At 38.7% G+C, this 20,267-nt stretch overlaps 3 protein-coding genes across 7 annotated transcripts; 1 reads left to right on the top strand and 2 right to left on the bottom strand.

The window, feature by feature from the left end:
- Window positions 1–648: 648 nt before the first annotated feature.
- On the bottom strand, window positions 649–6,700 carry LOC146476583 (coiled-coil domain-containing protein 86-like). The gene is made up of 4 exons (XM_085114465.1): window positions 6,576–6,700; window positions 2,562–2,691; window positions 1,182–1,256; window positions 649–754 (listed from the first exon to the last, which is right to left on the bottom strand). Exons 1-4 carry the CDS (start codon window positions 6,683–6,685, stop codon window positions 689–691), a joined length of 381 nt encoding a protein of 126 aa, XP_084970591.1. The 5' UTR covers window positions 6,686–6,700; the 3' UTR covers window positions 649–688.
- Window positions 6,701–6,706: 6 nt separating this feature from the next.
- Window positions 6,707–7,308, top strand: LOC146476582 (bis(5'-adenosyl)-triphosphatase-like). Its single transcript, XM_085114464.1, has one exon. The coding sequence runs from the start codon at window positions 6,776–6,778 to the stop codon at window positions 7,241–7,243; it is 468 nt and encodes a 155-aa protein (XP_084970590.1). The 5' UTR covers window positions 6,707–6,775; the 3' UTR covers window positions 7,244–7,308.
- Window positions 7,309–7,886: 578 nt separating this feature from the next.
- On the bottom strand, window positions 7,887–19,812 carry LOC146476581 (uncharacterized). 5 transcript variants are annotated; one of them, XM_085114460.1, is made up of 5 exons: window positions 19,687–19,812; window positions 12,328–12,410; window positions 11,139–11,445; window positions 9,581–9,952; window positions 7,887–8,506 (listed from the first exon to the last, which is right to left on the bottom strand). In XM_085114460.1, exons 2-5 carry the CDS (start codon window positions 12,397–12,399, stop codon window positions 8,223–8,225), a joined length of 1,035 nt encoding a protein of 344 aa, XP_084970586.1. In that variant the 5' UTR covers window positions 12,400–12,410; window positions 19,687–19,812; the 3' UTR covers window positions 7,887–8,222. The 5 variants fall into 5 exon arrangements, with proteins under 5 accessions (XP_084970586.1, XP_084970588.1, XP_084970585.1 ...); XM_085114462.1 differs by lacking the exon at window positions 19,687–19,812 and adding an exon at window positions 13,342–14,822; XM_085114459.1 differs by lacking the exon at window positions 19,687–19,812 and adding an exon at window positions 12,911–13,309.
- Window positions 19,813–20,267: the final 455 nt, after the last annotated feature.

Here is a 20,267-nt window from a genome sequence, read left to right as displayed (position 1 = left end):
GAAAACGGCAGATCCAGAGTCTTAAATTCAGACATGTGGCCGCCATTGAACGAAAACAACTTTTCCAAATGATGATTTGCTTTGACGTCACACAAGTAGAGATGAGTGGGTCCCCTCCCTCGTGATATACGCACAGATAATGGTGTTTGATTGGGCCGCTTTTGTTCAAGACAATCAAAACAATAGATCCCTTCTGGGAGAGGGAAGAATTTAATCTAGTTTTAATGAATAAATCAAATGATGATTTGACGTCACACAGAAGTGATGAGTGGGTCCCCTCTCTCATGATATGTGCCTGAAAAATAGATTTTGATTGGGCCGCTTCTGTTGAAGACAATCAGAACAATATATCCTTACTAGGGGAGGACAGAGTTTAATGCATAAATTAATGTGCACATTTATGACACCGATGAAGAAAAAAAAGATACCCGACCGAAACCTAGACACGCCATGCCCTGCAGGCATTCCGTGTAATAAGACAGTACAGCTGGTATATCACTTTCAAAATAGCCTGCAAAGCAGGCATAATCAGGGAGGGGGAGGGGGAGCAATCTCTCATCAGTTTCTCATTCCCCCTCCCTCCCCTCCCCCTCCCTGATTACACCTGCTACACAGGCTACTTCCAAAACCAAGACATTCACTAACTCATCAGAATTTGAAGACAATATAAATAAAATATTTTATTAATTCAACGGGTTTCAATTTTTCGAAGCTGTTTCTTCTTCATTCTTTTGATCTTTGCTGTATTTTTTATCTGCAAATTAAACAAGAACAATCTTGTTTTTTGTATTATATATTTATACACTTATAAATTGACTGAGACATCCAAGGAATTAATCATTTCCTAAGTTTGTAAGTTTTAGTCATAGAAAAATTGTAACTAAAGGTATCAGGTAAAAACAAGCATGTGATTCAAAGTAAATTAAAATTGGTGGTTTAAGAAAATACACAATTTCTGGAGTGACTTTGTCCTAATTAACAGAGATTTCGAAAAAGAAATGAAGGAAAATATTCAAGTCTGTAGTGAATGCATTTCACTGATTAATGGCGAGAGATCAAAATAATAAGTGTATGTGGAAGATAAAGAGCCTATGAGAGCACAATCTTGATTACAGTGCCTGGAGGATTTTGTGAAAAATGCATTACAGTTTGCCATTAAACAAGAGCAAGAGATCGCATACCACTTGCACAACTTGTGATTTCTTTTCATTTTCTTCTCTCCTCTTTCTTCTCTCTTCTATTCTTTTCCGTTTCTCCTAAAAGTGGAAAGGAGAAAAAATGGTACAAATAAATGTTGGTGTCAGCCACTTATAAAGTGGCCATGGAGATCTCGCATGGGGCCTGGGGGAACTCCCATGATCAAAAAATAGACATGGGTTGATGCTGAAAATTTTGAAAAAAATCTCATTTGGAGTGTGGCTTGAGTTCATTTTCATCTCTAGGGGGAAGTTTCTAAACACATTTCACTATAACTTTTAACACATTCGATCACTAATTTAAACAGGAGAGGTGTCTTTGACGTGGAACAAGCCTCTCTTTCCTGCAGAGCCTCCTTCATAAAAAAGGAGCAAAAAGTCAGAAATGAAAAGAAAAACGGAAATGGAGGAAAATAGGGCACAGGGGACGACATAAAAGAGGCCTCTGAGGTGGATAGAGGGAACAAGCTGTTAGCAATAAAACTGAAGGTGTCTTGTTTGCTTGAATGAATGTAGGGTGAGCAAAGTTTGGGGGTTTTCTCTGAGTTTGGACTTTGGCATGAGTTTGACAGAGTAATGTCCATTTGTCTGCAGATTTCTGCATACAGCTTGTGAATTTGCATTCATTCACTCTTCATGGAGCTTTCAGAGCAGCCAAAACATTGCTTAGAGTTTGCTTTAAAACTGCAAGTTTTTTGAGGGAAAAGTTGATACAGTGTACATGGAGAACATTCCTCCTATCTCAAATTAGTGAAGCAGGGGTTTCATTAAGGAATGGGCACTAGGGAAATTAAACATCAGTTCTATGAACATGACCTTGCCCAGCTGCCTTTAATTTAATATCTTGACCAACATTTTTAATGAAATAACATGCCTAAGTGAACTGCCCAGGTACAATAACCATTGCCCACCTATTCAAAATTTGAATGAAAACCTTGGTGAAGACCCAGCAGCGTGAAAAGAAGAAATCAAATTTTTGTCAAGGTGTTCACTGGTTGAGCCAAGTTAAGCTACGTTGGTCGAAAGATGGAGAGAAAAAATCATCAACAGGGAAAAGGAATTGTGCAGACCATCCCTCTTTATTAGTGCTCAGATGCAAGATGACAGAAAATAATAATTATGACTCTAACAGGGCCGGGTCTGGATGTCTGTGAAACCACCATTTGAACTTCAAACTTTGTGTAAGTTCCCTAAGTTCACGCATCTCAGCCAATTTCAAGAATTTTCATTGGAATCATTGAACTTTTCCCTAAATTCATTCATTAACAGTCAAATGAAACAACATGAATCAAATTGCCATACAAACTGGTGAAGACTCAATTTACTTTTCTATGAAAATTCCCAAAACAGAAAATTTTTCCTAACCTCTTTTTGTTTCTTTGCTTCATCCTTGAGCTCTTTTTCATAAACCTTCATCAATTTCTGCTCCATTCTAACTTGCCTCTTTTTATTCCACGATGTATGTAAGGGCTGCACACCAATAACTGCAGACTTCCTATGAGAAATTATTAGTTATAACAACACAATTTAACAAAGTTTAGATCATAAACCAGGAGTTGCCATTCATCAAGATAAAAAAAGGTTCCTTGACTTTTCCCAGACTTTTCACTGAGCACAAACCAACTTTCACTGAACATCCAAGACAAATCCTACGGTGATAAAATCACAGAAATCAAGGAAATTCTTTTGCAAACCTTGTGGCTTGACAAATATAAAATTTCATGACTTTTCACTGACTTAAAGGTAGAATTTAGAATTTCCCTGCCTTGATACAGAATTCCCTGATTTTTCCCTGACTGTGACAACACTACAAACTTTGATCATTTGAGTTGTGATTTTGACTGTGAATAATAAGCAACGTCCTTAACCCTAAGTAAGCCAATCGTTTGAAAATGTAGCTCATCTTTAAAGGTGTTATCTCCCTTTGCTATGTGCATTAAAGTTTTCTGCACATCTGGGGATGGCCGCAGAAACTTGGGTTTCTTAAAGATGGAGCTTAAAAACAAACATATTTTTGTGGAGTTAATGACTGTGTGAGAAAAGCTGATCTTAGCAACTGTTATTGAAATCCAAAAAGCCAATTAGGGGGTTATCATGCCACATTTTTTGAGAAAAGTAAGCTTAAAATAATTTGAAAGAAATTTCATACATTGTTACGTGTATAGATTTTCATGCTTTTTAGAATTATTGTTGCTTGATTATCTCTAGTGGTTACCACAATTTTCTATTACCAGGATCCCAATAGCTCTTTTTAAGATCTTCCTTTCCTGCTTATAGTCATAAACTGCATGAAAATATCTTTGTATTAGAAGGTGCCATCCTTAAATACTCAGCTTAGTGTTTAGACTTTTACTACTAAGATCATCACTACAGTGGAATTCAAACGAAGGGTTTTATACAAGTTACCATAAATTGAATTTTTACCTTTAAATCAGAATTGCTGCAAAGAAGCTTTATTTTGACACAGAGACTAATTATCATGTAAGAAACTTGGACATGCATTTAGTTTTTGAGCCAAATGCTTAAATGCAAAGAATTAGACTTTATCCAAAACTGAACCAACTCAAGTGAGGTACTGCTGGATGTAAACAAAAGAAATCAAACAAGCATTCATTCTGAGTAAGTTGCTTGCATTTTTAAGAAAAGGAAGAGACTAATAATTATTCCTTTTTTTGTTGTTTTTTGCTTTTGTTTTTTTCTTAAAAAAATTGTTTTTTAAGAGGCTAATTCCATGTTCTTTTAGCCTTTTGCACAAAAACAAAATGTACAACAAAATATTTTTACATCAGCCTATGCACCAAAATGGAGCTTATTAATTTGGAGCAAATTATTTCAATTTCAAGGTTAACAAAAAGCCACTAATAATTTAGTCTTATATAAAACCCTTCAAATAGCCCCAACTCTCAAGAAAAATGAAAAGGTTTGACATTAAGGGAGGTCTACCAGTATGTACTGGTACTAATAAAGTTAAATTAAAAAACAATAAAATACAAACTGTTTAACATCATACACTAAGGAAACTGTTTTATCTGAGACTATTGTTTGGGAACTAGCTAGCTGAAACTACAGCATAGACAAGCTCAACACATTTTGGAGTAAAACCTGTCATTATATTAATTGTATACTTTTCATTGACACTAGTATATTGCTACAAACTATGTTTGACTTAACAAGGCAGATTTTGTTGGAGGTTGGTGTAAAAAAATCAGAATTCAGTTTGAGTTTACAAAACATTCAAGTAAGTGGGGGGTAACTTCTTTTGAATTATAATCCATCTAGAAATGTGAATGTTTGGTCTTGGATTTTATTGTTAAGTCAAGAATTCATTCCACAACTTCTGGCATTCTAAAAATTCAATAATTTATTATATAAGGCTAAGGTATTCAACAAAATGGACTTGACTAAATCAGAAATTGAAGAAATAAGAGCATTAAAGAAACTTTGGCATCAAGCAATGACCACATAAATGCCTTGTTGCCGACAGTTCTACTGGATAATGCCTTTAATTGGCTTCTTAGTATCACCAAGGGTATAAAGAGCTTTTGGTATGCTTTAGTGTGCACTACAAACCCCAGGAGGGTACACTGGATTTCAAGTGACCGGGATGATCGAATGGGGGCAAAAATTAAAACCCCCAAAAAATCCCTAGGACTTCCAACAAAACCCAAAAAAATCCATGCACCAAAAATTAACCCCCCAAAAAATTCCATGCCAAATTTCCAAGCCTTAAAATTTTTTAGAAAGCATTTAATGCTATAAATTGAATGTTTGTGTTTGTTTATTCATCATACCATCTGAAGCTATCTTTTCTGCATCTGGTAGTCATTCTAACAACACTTGATACACCCAAGAACATCTTCTGCTTCAACAATAACATTATGCAGAATAACAACTTGGCCGGGATATGGGGGCACTACCACGAGTCTTCAGATTGTTTTGAAAACCCAAAAAAATTCCCAGAATTGAAAATTTCAAACCCCAAAAAATCCTTCGATCATCCCCGTCACTTGAAATCCGGAGAGCCCCCCCCCCCCCCTTCCCGGGCTACAAACCTACAGACTTACACAGTTATTTACTATATTCATCTTCTCACCCATCCTACATGAAAAAATTATTTAAGGTGCGACATATTTTGTGCGTGACATAATATTTTTGGGGCCTAAAACTGTGAGCCCCAAAATTATGTCATGCACAAAATATGTCGCACCTTGCACATCTTTTTGCCTGTTTCTTACATGTTAATCCGCTCTCGTAGGTGCCGTTTTACATAATGTAAAATTTATTTTAGTCTTTTATGTAGGTATATATACAGGGCACTTATGTTGCATTGTAAAACGCCCTGATGAAGTGTGCGTTAGCCACACAAAACGCATAGGAGAAAATAAATCATTTTACAACTCTGAGAGTTCATAGACATGCTGCTCACCAGTTTAATTTTAAAAAATTTTGACCATCGCTGGCTGTCTTGTTTTAGCCACCTGAAGGGGTTTATTTCCTAAGAACCAACTTCCAAGAAAGTTAGCAGTGATCTCGTAAAGCGCACATGTTTTAGAAATTAATCTAAGGGTTATCAAATAAATAAACCCCCTCAGCCTCAAGCATTATCCTCCACCAGCCACCTGAAAGGGTTCATTTACTAAGAATCAACTTCAAAGAAAGTTTGCAGTGATCTCTGGCCAATAAATTCACTATAACCAGTAAGATGAGTAGGTTTATTAGGAAGCAATGCATATCAAGCAAAGTATAGTAGGCAAATATCTTATGTAGGTTCGGACATTATGAGAGGTTTAATTTATACCAAGTACAGACACCAGTTGAATTTCACCATCCACCAGTCCTAATTGAATTCTAGGATATCCATTTTAGCTATTTCAGTTATGACTTGAGTTCATGCTCGAGGGATTGTGTGGGTGAAATATAATGTCTGTATTTTCATTTTCTTTTTGCCCAGTATGGCCATGATATTTCTGAGATGACGTTATAAACTATGATGTTATTTTATTGTTCAATAAAGAAAAAAGTCAACACCCACAGACAAAAACAAATTAAGGTATTCTATAGCCTCCTACGCAGGACGTGACCAGCCAAAGAACGTACGTACCGCGTCCAGGTAGGAGGCTAGGTTTTCCAAAGATATCAAAACTTCGAACACCATAACTTTACCTTACACAACCGAAAAACGTAGCTGAGAATTTCTTTTTATCTTCGAGTAAGATCTTTAGTGCAAAAGCAACACAAATAATAGGGCTGCTGCTTTACTATACATTGTCCCGCGTGCAAATTTGTCATTAATTTTACTATCTCATGCAAATTAACTCAAAACATGAGTCCAATATGCTGTTTTCCTTTAAAATAGTTGCTCCTATCAATGGAAATTACCTTTTCTTTTCACTTTTCCATACCCTTCCGGATTTAGGTCTTCCTCGTGGAATAACTGTAGGTTTTTTGCAGACAACTTGTGATCCATTTTGTGTTGTCGTGGCCGCCATTTTGTTCTCGTTCCACTTGACGCCCGCAAACCAGCCAGCGGAAATTCACAAAAAGTTTTACGTCACTTGCCGGCATTTGCTCAGTGCAAGATGGCAGCCACAAGTTTAAATTTTGGTCGAATTCTTCTTCAGCCATCTGTGGTATTTTTCCGCTCTAAGCTGTCTTTTGCTTTTGTGAATAGAAAACCAGTTCTGCCTGGACATGTGCTTGTATCGCCAGTTCGAGTTGTGAAGAGATTTTGTGAATTGACAGAGGAAGAGGTTGCGGATTTGTTTACAACTACTCAAAAGATCGCACGTGTTCTCGAGAAAGCGTACAACGTCACTTCCCTTTCGATTGCAATCCAAGACGGACCTGATGCGGGACAGACAGTTGAACATGTTCATGTCCACGTGTTGCCAAGGAAGAAAGGAGATTTTGAACGCAATGATGATGTTTACAAGGCTTTGGCTGAACACGATAAGCAACAGACGGAGGAAGCCGATTTAAGGAATACTGGGTTCAGGAGTGAAGAGGACATGGCGAAAGAAGCAGCCTATCTTGCTAGTTTATTCTGAACTTTTCAAACAAAATTTAGCGGATATCAAATCACGAGATGCATATCCCAACGGAATAAAATGAAGAATAGGGTAGTGTCACGTGATGGTTAGATTAGGTAGGAAGGACAGTATGAAGAGTCCTGGGGCCACATCAGACCGTCCATTTTAGAGAGGTGTCTGTCCAATAGGGTTATAAGTTATCAGCTGCATAACAGGGTCAGGTGATACCCAGAGGGGTACTCCAGTATTGTAGAGAAAATGGGTGCAAAATTTCTCTACAATGAAACTAAAATAAATGGCTCAGTTTTGTCATAAATCACCACTCCAGTGTACTAAAACTGTCACGAGTGTTTCTGGCTATAGAAGGACTGAGTCGCAATGGATTACAACTTGGAAAACGTTTGGCTAATGTTTTTCAAGTTCTCGCATTTTCTCATCCTAAATGCACTAGAACAGATCAGGACTTGTTCTTTTCAAGAATTCAGTCCAGATCTCTTTGGTGTTTTGGAATTATTTGTAATTAGAAGTGAAAGTATTGTTGCATCATTTGCACCGAAAAAGGTCAAAACCCCCCGTGACTTATCTTTTAAAGAACTTTTGGAAAGCAAAAAGTGCTAAAAAGTTATTACAGTGTTCACAAGCATTAAAACAACCACAGGTATCATGCAGTGATTACTTTATTTAATAGTCACTATGTTTAGCGATAACATGAAAACAACCAGAACTATCACCTTTTTTAGCCAAGAATGCATGAAACTCCTCGAATTAACTGATGGTGTTTTAAAACTTCTTCCCCTTGTTTATAACTCTATTATCAGATTGGCTGCTACTGCTTGTGCAAAAACTATGAATGCCGGCAAAATTGAAGCAGATATAACAAAATTACTTGACAGTGACGTTCGGTTCAAACAAAGCTTTTGTACTACGTTCGTTCTCAGCTTGCCTTCCTCAGACTTGCAGAAAAAAAAAAAACTGGAATGGGGAGACTTTCGTATCCCTAATTATCTCCTGGAATCTTGGTTTGGACAGGTGCGACGGTGCAAGCTTCGTTGTATCTGCCACATTTCCATGAGCCGCCTTCTTTGGGCTTTAAACAGATGAAGCAAAATTCCTTGCCGCATCGACACTGCATGTGCTTGCAAGCCTCCACATGCTCAATCAGCATGCCGCAATGTAAGCATGCGCGATGAGAGGGGCAACCTACAACGCCAACGATGGTCTTGCGGGGGCAATTGCGCAGAATCTTGAGGCGCTTGTCTTCGCCTGTACATTCAGAGTTTCCTGACAAGACAAAAATAGTCAAAGAAAGTCTGGCTTACGTAAATGAGAAGATAGTTACACTGAAACAAACATAAATCGATTAGAAAAGGAGTAGAAACCGGGATAAAATGGTTTAAAAAAACTGAAAAGGAAGAAGTCTCAAAATCGGCTGGTATTTCAGTTTAATCCATGGTGGCATTCTTTTGGGAACAGGAATAGGGAAACACGGAATAGCCGGTATTCATGTTCTTTTGGGGCCAATTCCTTTTTTCGGAATGAATAGTATAGTATTCTGTTCATTCTGCCCTCGATAGGAGAATGAGCGGAATATTGTCAATATCCGGTTTGCTCAGAATGGAACGGCCAAATTGCGCTGTATTGGGAAGGGTTTTCAGTTTAAGTGGAAAAGGAAGAATTGTGTTCTTTTGGGAACTGAAATTCTGTGTATTCTGTTCTTCCTGAATTGGAAAAAGAAAGACAGAATTGTTCCAAAGAATAGCCCCTACGTAACACGTCGCAAGACCGCAAGAACGGAGAAACTGACGTTGCCATTGTGATAAATTGATCCTGATCTGGATCATCCAAAGGAACACACCCTTTGGCTCTAGCTTTTGAAAGATTTTGAAAAGCACTCGAGGAGTATCCAGTTCTTATTATCTGATCAACTGAGAAGCGCCAAGAGTCTCGCACACTTCGAGTCCACCGTACGTTAAGTCTCCGTGTAGCCGAGGAAAAGAGCGGCCTTCGGTAAATGTTTGTCTACAGACGCATTTGAATATTTCCTCAGTTGTTGCTATCCAATGAAAAAAAAGCGCCGGAGAAGATCGCTGAACATCCGACTCTGACTCTCCGTCTGTACAAAACAGTTTGGTTATCTACAAATCTTCGTAGTCCGAAATTTCTACCGATTGTTTCTATCCAACCGAGAGAGGAGAACGAAGATTTCCGAGTTATTCTATTCCGATTATAGGTCTGAAATGTACAGTCGGCGAAACAAGTAACTCTTGCGTTTTCGAAGAATTTCTCGAGATGAGTCTTATTATCTAACAAATGACATTAGCAGTCGCGGATACTGATCCGGTACGCTGAACTTACCACACTTATCCATACTGGAGTCATTAGCCCACTCATGAAGACAATGCCAGCAGAACTCGTAGGCCTGAGGTTGTTTTTTACTGCACAGAGGGCAGATCACTCGGATGTGCTTCTTATTGGTTTTTTGCACCATTGACTTGCATTTAGGACACTCTTGAACGCCCCTGGCCTTGATCAAGTAATTCTGGGAGATCTTCCTCTCAAATTCCCTAATCTCGGCATCTGTCAAAACAGCCAGACGTCTCACGTCTATGTAATCCCATTCAACCCCACAATAAACCGGTGGCTGGTCTTGACTGATGTATGGGCACAAAAACCGCGACCGACCTGCGTCCAAGATACTGCGGCAAAATATAGTTAAAGATTCGGGAGCTGCAATCAAAACATAAGAGATGTTAAATCTACATTTTTCGAAGGGCATCAAATGGGCTCGAGTCAAGAACAGTTTTGATAGTTTTAACTTAACAGGGCGGTGCCTCCCATGGGCCTTCGTGGCCCGTTCACACCTGCCCTCTTGGGTCATAACTTTCAGTTCCATTTTATCGATTATCTGTGCATTGTGCTGTAATATGTATTTTGTTGTTCGGAATTTCATTTATAGTTATACACAATAAGCTTGTATGAAAAATGATGCATGTTTTATGCTGTTAAAACAAGCAACTGGGAATTGGTTGGTAAGTCCGATCCATTTAGGCAATCGGCAACAGACGGCTAAAAGAGTTTCCAGGTTCTTAGCTAGCGATTGATAAACATCGCTTACAAATGGCCGCACTAGACAAAACCTCTCCAATCATATGGAAAGATTGTAAGCGATCACGATCTGGTTTTGCTTGGCCTGGCTTGGGCGAGAAGATCGCCAATGATCGGTGAACGCGATCTTTTAGTGATAAACAAACGCGTGCTCGCAGTGAAAGTTACGAATCAAAGAACTGTGAAAGAAGATACGATTTGTTCTTCCAAAAAGCCGTCCACCCGTTGTCCAACTTGAAGTGAAAAAAATATTGAAATGCGTTTACCATCACTCTGTAACAAAGCCCGGGAGGTGGGTGGGGTGAGGGGGTACTACCTATAATGGACTAGACGGGCAGAAGTTCCGCACGAAAGGGGTACCTTTGGCTGGAGGTGTATAAAAGGATATGGATTTCACGAGCTGGTAGGGAAAACTGTCATTTAGGTATTTTAAACGACTTTTCAAAATGTCTCAAACAAAACCAATGAAAAGAGATACAGTGTCTCTATAGTAGTTATGTGAAAGACAATTTAGGTAAGGGTTTGGACCTTGAGGCGGAACTTCCCCGTATAAAACTTTGTTGATTAATCCCTCCTTCCTGGTCCCAGAGGCCTTCTCGTCAAACAGAATTTTGCCGCAGAATTAAAGAAGGAGAAGAAAAAAAACTTCTGGAAAAAGGGTAAATGACCATTACTCAATAAGAATTACTTAAATAATAATGATTAATACATCCAATCAAAGAAATCGATTTTCAAGCTGAGCCCATGTAAAGGGTTGGGGGAATGAATTATGACTCAATGGATGCAACTGCAAAAGACAATTCCTTACTAATAGCGTGCCCACAAGGCATCTTGGCCTTTTTGTTTTCCGGATCATTATCCCACGTGATCATATCCGGGGCATCAGATAGCTCCACCGCATCATCAAGTACTTTGTCGGGGGGGATGTCTGATCCTCCCATCAAGCGAAGGACAAGGAACACTGTTGACTCATTCTGCAAACCGTAGTCATACAGACGGGGACGATCTCCATTTTTGGGGTCCAATTGCTTCCCTGCGTAAATGACACGTTGGGTTTCTTCTGGAATGCCGTTCGTTTTGGACAACAAGGCAAGGAATTCCTTAACAGTGGCATCCTAAATGAAAAGAACATGACATTTATGTCCAGTCCACTCACCCCTTCTTGACTTACTTGACTTAATTATCTCCGTGACCCCAAGGGGGAAATGGGCCAGGCACTGACCTCTTCTCCCTCCCCCTAATGTCGTAGTTCTCCACGAATGCCAGTAAATGTTGTTAAGGTTGGCACAAGGACTCATCCCATTATGTGAACTACTTCTTTTCGTCAAAATCTCAAGTCGCAAACCACGAAGTCTTCTGGGTTGAATCCAGGAATGTCTGAAAATTATGCTTGCCCCTCAGTCGAGGTGACGACTCCGGATGGGCCCAAATTGAGATGTTTGCCAACGTCATAACGCGTGACCATGAACAATGAACAAAGAATCTGAAATATCATACCGCTGTCAGATAAGCTGAGCTAGGGAAAGACTAAATTATCCTTCAAACTATCTTGCAGGCTGACCCCTTCCCCCCGGGGGGGACTCCCATATATAAGTGACGGGAGTGATAGTCAGAATTTTGAAAAGAACCCCTAAAAGGTACCAGAATTCTGTTTTTTGGGGTTGGTCCTCAAACGTTACCAAAATCATTTGACTGACCTTTCCCTTACTTTTCCCCCGTCGGGTGGGGGGGGGGGGGGGGGGGCTTACTCGTTTTCGAAAGCGCGACTTACATCTCTTCGTGGAAACGAAATATCTCGGCTACTCGGCCGTCGGTTTCGATATGAAAAATAAGTGGACAACTTGTTCCCCGAATCCCTAGCTCAACTACATTATAGATCCGACCTCTGGAAGGGTTTGTCTAAAGTGACTGATTATTCTGCCGTGCTTACAGTTGCCTATCACGGTTTTTTTTTAGCACACGAGGTTGAAGTGGATATCAATACGACCCACACTTGCCTTGTGAATGTCGATTTTGGTTGTATCGCCTTGCAGACCTTTCACGAATATTTGAATGTGTCCTGGTAGCATCGCTCAAGTAGCTGAGAGGGACAAGAAAATAATACACTGTTTTTGTTATAAGAACGTCTAATTTTGGAGCTGAGGCTGAACGTTATTATATTTTTTTTTTTGCGATTTGAGGCTGAAAACGTTCTTTCGATGTTCTTAAATTACATCAGTGGTATACACTACATGCATTTCAGTAAATCAATGCGGACGTGACCAGGAAACCTATCATGGTGATTATGACAAACCGAGATGTGTGTCCCCATTGTTAATGTTATACAAAACATGCCCTTAAGTATTTTGGTTAATTTACATTTGTTACCTTGATTTTATATACAGATTAGCAAAATAAAAACGTTCTTAATCGACTCTCAGCCTGAGGAATGTTCTTAATACGTTCTTAAAAATTTGGTTAATCTCAGCCTCGACGTTCTTATAAAAAAGGTTCTTATAAAAAAAATAAATAAAAAAAAAATAAAAAATAAAAAAAGCAGAGTGTAATCAAAATAAAGAAGCGACTCGTGGTGGATCTCACCAACAAAGACCAACCCAAGACTCACCTTCAGTCAACGTTCACGAGCAATCTCAACAAAGATTGCGGAAAATAGTCGAGGAGTGTACAGATCTCAGCGAGGCCCGCGAGTTTTATTGCCTGCTTTTGACAGTGATTTCATTTACAGGGAAAATTCCCAAGTTCTGTCAGGCATTTTTATAGGCATGACTGACTTAGTAATCGTACCTGACAGCAAGTAGCCCTTTAGCTGGGGGAATCCCCCACAACTGAAAGCGAAACCGCACTGGCTTTGCAATTGTCTCGTAAGCTGCAATTTTGATTTCTAATTCAAAAAAGAACTGTTTCTATGATGGGCTTCAGTTTTCAAGAGAAGTATCAAACTGGCATAGCTCACAAACTTCATGATTCTTATAAAATGGGGTTTTCCCGAGGAAGTTTTCAAAGATCAATACCTCTTGATGATGATGATAATGGAGGTGGTGATTTGTTGATATATACGTACCACCCGGCTGTTCATGTCCAAAATTCTCTCGATGAAAATCATTTCTCCTTTATACCCGCATTTTCATCTCTAGTCATCTCCGAGTCTCGCGCATCGAAATTAACGTAGTAGAAATTTTTCTTTCACATTTTTATTTTGTCTAGTTTTTCGTTTTCTTTATTAGGGTCATTCCCTTCTACGGTGGCCCAGAAGTGTCACGGCAATTTCAATTTCATCACGGCAATTTCAACTTCGTGTACGGCAATTTCAATTTCTCTACGGCAATTTCAACTTCGTTCAAGGCAATTTCAGTTCCATCACGCCAATTTCAACTTCGTTCACGCCAATTTTAACTTCGTTGTGGGTTGTTACCCAGATGGTAACAGGTTGAAAAAAAATTTCCGTGATAGAATTGAAATTGCCGTGACGAAGTTGAAATTGTCGCGATGAAATTGAAATTGTCGTGGTGAAATTGAAATTGCAGTGACACTTTTGGGCCACCGTACCCTTCAGTTTCTGAGTCAATCGAAGTTTCCCAGAAACACTTCTGGTGACGTCACAGTGTAAAAAATGAAAGTCGCAAAATTCACATGCCGTTTGTTCGGTTGTGCCACTGGTTGTGTGCTGTTTCTTGTGTGCTACTTTACTTCACGTATTTTTCAAGAACTTGACAAAAATGCTTTAGTCTTAAATCACATTTTTGGACAGTTCGCAAATGATCAGAGGGAATTTCCCTTGGGTGTTTTCCCAGAAAAAAGAATCCTTTTAGTATCAATACCTAATTTATTCAGTATTAGTTTTTGTTTGGAAAAGCGGCAACTCAATCAGAATTTCGTCGTTGCGTTGCAATTGCAGGAAAATAATTTTTTTCTGTAGTATATCAATGCTTGCTGTTGGGTATATAAAAGTGGATAATTCTGGGTTACCCAAAGAGAATATTTAAGAAAGCAAAATAGTTCAAATATCGTCTTCTGTTACCCAATAACTATTTCGGGTGTTTAAACATGAAGTTTAAATGTTCTATCAGCCTTCTGCACAAAAACTAAATGCAGAACAAAATATTTTTACACTAGTCTATACACCAAAATAGAGCTTATTCATTTCCAGCAAATTATTTCAATTTCAAGGTTAACAAAAAGCCACTAATAATTTAGTCTTACATAAAACCCTTCAAACAGCCCCAACTCTCAAGAAAAATGAAAAAGTTTGATATTAAGGGAGGTCTACCAGTATGTACTGGTACTGAAAATTAAATTAAAAACAATAAAATGCAAACTGTTTAACATCATACACTGAAGAAACTGTTTTATCTGAGACTATTGCTTGGGAACTAGCTAGCTGAAACTACAGTATAGACAAGCTCAAGACGTTTTGGAGTAAAATCTGTCGTTATATCGTTGTATACTTTTCTATATTGCTATATACTATGTTTGACTTAACAAGGCAGATTTTATTGGAGGTTGCTCTAAAAAAATCAGAATTCAGTTCAAGTTTACAAAACATTCAAGTAAGTGGGGGGTTTCTTATGAATTATAATCCATCTAGGAATGTGAATGTTTGGTCTTGGATTTTATTGTTAAGTCAAGAATTCATTCCACAAATTCAGGCATTCTAAAAATTCAATAATTTATTATATTAAGGCTAAGGTACATGTATTCAACAAAATGGACTGGACTAAATCAGAAATTGAAGAAATAAGAGCATTAAAGAAACTTGGGCATCAGGCAATGACCACATAAATGCCTTATTGCTGACAGCTTTGCTGGATAATGCCTTTGATTGGCTTCTTAGCTGTATCACCAAGGGTATAAAGAGCTTTTGGCATGCTCTAGTGTGCGCTACAAACCCCAGGGGGGTACTCTGGATTTCAAGTGACGGGATGATCGGATGGGGGCAAAAATCAAAACCCAAAAAAATCCCTAGGGCTTCCAACAAAGCCCACAAAAATTTCCTGGACCAAAAATTAACCCCCCAAAATATTCCATGCCGAATTTCCGAGCCTTAAAAATTTTCAGAAAGCATTAAATGCTAGAAATTGAATGTTTGTGTTTGTTTATTCATCATACATCTGAAGTTATCTTTTCCACATCTGGTAGTCATTCTAACAACACTTGATACAACCAAGAACATTTTCTGCTTCAACAATTACATTATGCAGAATGACAACACGGCCGGAAACACGGGCATTACCACGAATCTTCAGATTGTTTTGAATACCCTAAAAAATCCCTACTTAAATCAAGCCAGCTTGGTTTTATACCAAGTACAGACACCAGTTGAATTTCACCATGCACCACTGACCAGTCCTTATTGAAATCTAGGATATCTGACTGTAGTTCATGCTCGAGGGATTGTTTGGGTGATATTCTTTTTGCCCAGTTCGGTCATGACATTTCTTAGATGACGTTAAAAACTATGACGTTATTTTATTGTTCAATAAAGAAAAAAGTCAACACCCACATACAAGATAAATTAAGGTAGCCTCCATCGACGTTCTTTGGACGTGACGAGTCAAAGACCGTACGTACCACGTCCAGGTAGGATCCAGAGGCTAGGTATTCTAAAGATATCAAAACTTCGAACACCATAACTTTACCTTACACAACCAAAAAACGTAGCTGAGAATTCGTCAGATCGTTAGTGCAAAAGCAACACGAATAATAGGGCTGCTGCTTTACTATACATTGTCCCATGTGCAAATTTAATTTTACTATCTCATGCAAATTAACTCAAAACATGAGTCCATGATGCCGTTTTGTATGGGCGGCCATCACCACCAAAAATACAAGCAGTGCAAACGATATAGAATAAACAGAAATGGTTTAATTGTCCTTTGTAAATTGGTTCAGACAATTTAGGAACGATGCAGTTAGAATGCATTTGGACAGGTTGTCTTTGATGGAATGATATAGCCAAACAATAAATGGTTTAGACAATTGCAAAACTGTCCAGCTATCAATGGCAAAACGGAACACGAAAGACAGAAATGACCTAGTCTGAATGTGATTAATTCAGCTTCCGTTAGTAAAACAGCACAGGCTAAATAGAATTGGACAAAGTAAATTAAAAGTGGTGAAGTAGTCAATGTTAAATTGGCAAAGTCAATTCTCAAACGGTTTAGCGTAATCTGAAATGATTCAGTGCAATGCCAAACAGTATAGCTTTCTGTGAAATGGTTTGTGACTTACCATCAAACGGTTTAGCGTGACACAAAACAGTTTAGCGCGACATAAAATGGTTTAGTGTTACGTCAATTGATTATCGCCGGAACCGCCAAAAATACAAACATGAAATGGAACAGCCTGTTGTGTAAACTAATTTTTGCGGATCGTTGTCAATCCGCAAAATCCGCAAAAATAAGAACCCGCAAAATTTTCATGCTACACGGTAGTCCATGTGGGGTATGACGTCATGGTTGTGGATTTTGGCGCGAACACAGGTCACGTACTCTGTGCAGTCACACAAATAAGCTTCACTTTCTCTTCTAAGAAAATTCAGGTTGCTTTTACTTGTTTTTATTCACCGTTGTCAATTACTTTATGGCAAATCGATTAACCTGGTGTAGATTGAATGGGTGTATTTGCTGTGAATCCGACAACATGTTCAAGTTCTTCATCGACAGTCTCGCTGTCTAGAAAGATGATTCTGCTTTTTTATTCAGTAGAACTGACATTTCACGTTTTTTAAAGCATGCTGCGAGGCTCTGATTTTTCATGCTTTGTCCGAAAGCGGCAGCTGGAAACAAAAATGTAATCTTTTGATTTTTCACATTCATGCATCGCATGTGTCAGTGATGTGTGCAACAGGGATAAGGCTGTATTCGTTATGTATACCGCGAGGGGGAGGGGAGGGGGTTACTTTTTTTATACCAGCATATTTTTTGCACATCCCCAGGGTCCAAAACGCAAGGAGTATATGTTGACAAGTATTCATAATGTATTTTTATGTTCATCTTAGGGATAGAGAAAGCAGCAAAGCAGCAATTATTAACTGGGCTAAATCAAGTAGTAACAGACTTAGAATCTTAGAAGAAGTTGGTAGTACTCAGCTTGCTGATTCAGGCCCAATATCATTGAGACTTGAGGTCCTCAGTGAAGCTGCATTACTGAACGATGACATCCAGTTAGAGGTGATAGATTTGATGAACCAAGCTCACCAACAGCTTCAAGACACCGTATCGCCATCTTATAGTTCTTCCGGGAGGGGGGGGTGGGGGTACTCCAAAAAAAATCGGGTAGGGGTGTGCGGCCCGCTTCCCAAAACCCTTACTTTATTTATGACCAAAATCTGCGATTTTCCCTACCCTATTTATGACCTGAAGTAGCTTCTTCTAAAAAAAAAAACAAACCCAAGACAAGAGTGCAAAAACCTATACCCTATTTATTACCAAAATGGCAGCAAATGGCTAAAATCGATACCCTATTTATGACCAAAACAGCCGAAAAACCATACCCTTAGGCGCCGCACATACCTATATAGCCCATATAAGGGAGTACCCCCCCCCCCCGGTAGTTCTTATAGAGCTCCTATAGTGAGAGAAGAGGGACGCCGTGGGCGACCAAAATTCCACTGCGATTTTCCCTACCCTACTTATGACCAAGGAGGAGATAACAATTGTTTCCCAAGTATCTTGAATATATTTTTTTTCTGTTACAGTTTATCCACGTCACGCGTGACCAGTATTTCCGAGAATGAAATGAACATTCGAATTGCTCTTTTGTAATGTCCGGCATTTGCATATAGTCTTGAACATGTTCATTTCATTCTCGGAAATCTATCTGTGGGAAGTTGAAGTATAATTATCATTGTTTCTTTAATTTAAAAAAAAAAAAAACGTTTTAAACTGAACAAGGATCTTAGGTTTCTGGGTCTTAGGTTTCCAGGTCTTAGGTCTTAGGTTTCTACTGACACCCCCCATATAAGGGAATCCCTCCTTGCCAGGCTCAACAGTTGCATGCTTTAAATAAAACGAATCAAAAGATTACATTTTCGTTTCCAGTTGCCGCTTTCGGACAAAGCATGAAAAATCAGAGCCTCGCAACATGCTTTAAAAAACGTGAAATGAAAGTTCTACTGAATAAAAAAGCAGAATCGTCGTTCTAGACAGCGAGACTGTCGATAAAGAACTTGAACATGTTGTCGGATTCAGAGCAAATTGTCGGAAAACATTATCGCGATAAGTAACGCGACTTGCATGTACACATATATATTTATATTTTTGTTTGTTTCCTGTATACTTAAGAGACATTTAATTGCTTTGATTCTTATCGTGTATTAATGGACATTCAACAGTTGTTCCAGATGAGCAACCTTAGTAAGTTCCGAAAGGAGATAATGACTGTAATTCTAGAGCAAAAGACATGTGTTATAGAGTACTTATAAGATAGAACAAAGAATATAAGAGAGAGATTGTTGACTTGTAGAGATTGTTGACGAACGTTGAGTGTAGAACTGTTGGGAATAAAGTGTGGAAATACAGTCCAGTCTTGAAAGTGAAAATTCCCGAACACAAATACACCCGTTCAACAACGCGTAGTCTACACCAGGTTAATCGATTTGCCATAAAGTAGTTGACAACGGCGAATAAAAACAAGTAAAAGCAACCTGAATTTTCTCAGAAGAGAAAGCGAAGCTTATTTGTGTGACTGCACAGAGTACGTGACCTGTGTTCGCGCCAAAATCCACAACCATGATGTCATACCCCACATGGACTAGACCATTTCACAACAGGCTGTTCCATTTCATGTTTGTATTTTTGGCGGTTCCGGCGATAATGAATTGACGTAACACTAAACCATTTTATGTCGCGCTAAACCGTTTTGTGTCACGCTAAACCGTTTGATGGTAAGTCACAAACCATTTCACAGAAAGCTATACTGTTTGGCATTGCACTGAATCATTTCAGATTACGCTAAACCGTTTGAGAATTGACTTTGCCAATTTAACATTGACTACTTCACCACTTTTAATTTACTTTGTCCAATTCTATTTAGCCTGTGCTGTTTTACTAACGGAAGCTGAATTATTCACATTCAGACTAGGTCATTTCTGTCTTTCGTGTACCGTTTTGCCATTGATAGCTGGACAGTTTTGCAATTGTCTAAACCATTTATTGTTTGGCTATATCATTCCATCAAAGACAACCTGTCCAAATGCATTCTAACTGCATCGTTTCTAAATTGTCTGAACCAATTTACAAAGGACAATTAAACCATTTCTGTTTATTCTATATCGTTTGCACTGCTTGTATTTTTGGCGGTGATGGCCGCCCATAGTTTTGCCCTTAATATAGTTGCTCCTATCAATGGAATATTACCTTTTCTTTTCACTTTTCCATGCCCTTCCGGATTTAGGTCTTCCTCGTGGAATAACTTTAGGTTTTTTGCAGACAACTTGTGATCCATCTTGTGTTGTAGCGGCCGCCATTTTGTTTTCGTTCTACCACCCGATTCACTCGACCCCAATGGGTAACAGCCGCTGAAAATGCACCATCGTACGCGGCTATCAGCCGTGTATCGTACGACTATAGTATATTACCCATAACGCACTGCACAACGCCACGTAACCCATCGTATACGATAACCGGGTAAATTTGTATTGGTTAGGCTGGACTGAGAAGCAGTTCCCGAAGTTACAAAATTTGATCAATTTTACGTCGGAAATAAACGTAGTGATGCTTACTATCAAAAATAAGTCACTTTAGCCCTTATTTTGCTCCGCAAATTACCTTTAAATATATTCCCGCAAGCCATCGTATACGATGACCGGGTAAATTTGTATTGGCTACGCTGTACTGGGAAGCCGTTTCGAGAAGTGGCGAGATTTGATTAATTTTACGTCGGAGATAAACGTAGTGCGGCTAATGATAAAAAATAAATCATTTTGGCCCTTATTTTG

This window comes from Pavona decussata, unplaced genomic scaffold (genome assembly GCF_977016875.1).
Source record: "Pavona decussata unplaced genomic scaffold, jaPavDecu1.1 SCAFFOLD_76, whole genome shotgun sequence".
Classification (NCBI taxonomy): domain Eukaryota; kingdom Metazoa; phylum Cnidaria; class Anthozoa; order Scleractinia; family Agariciidae; genus Pavona; species Pavona decussata.
The sequence above is the reverse complement of the archived record's forward strand: the minus strand, read 5'-3'. Positions and strand labels throughout refer to the sequence as shown.

Excerpts from the sequence above, each read along its gene's own strand:
- LOC146476583 (XM_085114465.1), bottom strand. The coding sequence starts at position 6,685 with ATGGCGGCCACGACAACACAAAATGGATCACAAGTTGTCTGCAAAAAA. Across the intron at positions 2,692-6,575 it reads TGGAAAAGTGAAAAGAAAAG|GAAGTCTGCAGTTATTGGTG; the intron begins GTAATTTCCATT and ends AATTTCTCATAG. Across the intron at positions 755-1,181 it reads AATCACAAGTTGTGCAAGTG|ATAAAAAATACAGCAAAGAT; the intron begins GTATGCGATCTC and ends TTTAATTTGCAG.
- LOC146476582 (XM_085114464.1), top strand. The coding sequence starts at position 6,776 with ATGGCAGCCACAAGTTTAAATTTTGGTCGAATTCTTCTTCAGCCATCT.
- LOC146476581 (XM_085114460.1), bottom strand. The coding sequence starts at position 12,399 with ATGCTACCAGGACACATTCAAATATTCGTGAAAGGTCTGCAAGGCGAT. Across the intron at positions 9,953-11,138 it reads GCCTTGTGGGCACGCTATTA|CTCCCGAATCTTTAACTATA; the intron begins GTAAGGAATTGT and ends TTTTGATTGCAG. Across the intron at positions 8,507-9,580 it reads CTCCAGTATGGATAAGTGTG|GAAACTCTGAATGTACAGGC; the intron begins GTAAGTTCAGCG and ends TTGTCTTGTCAG.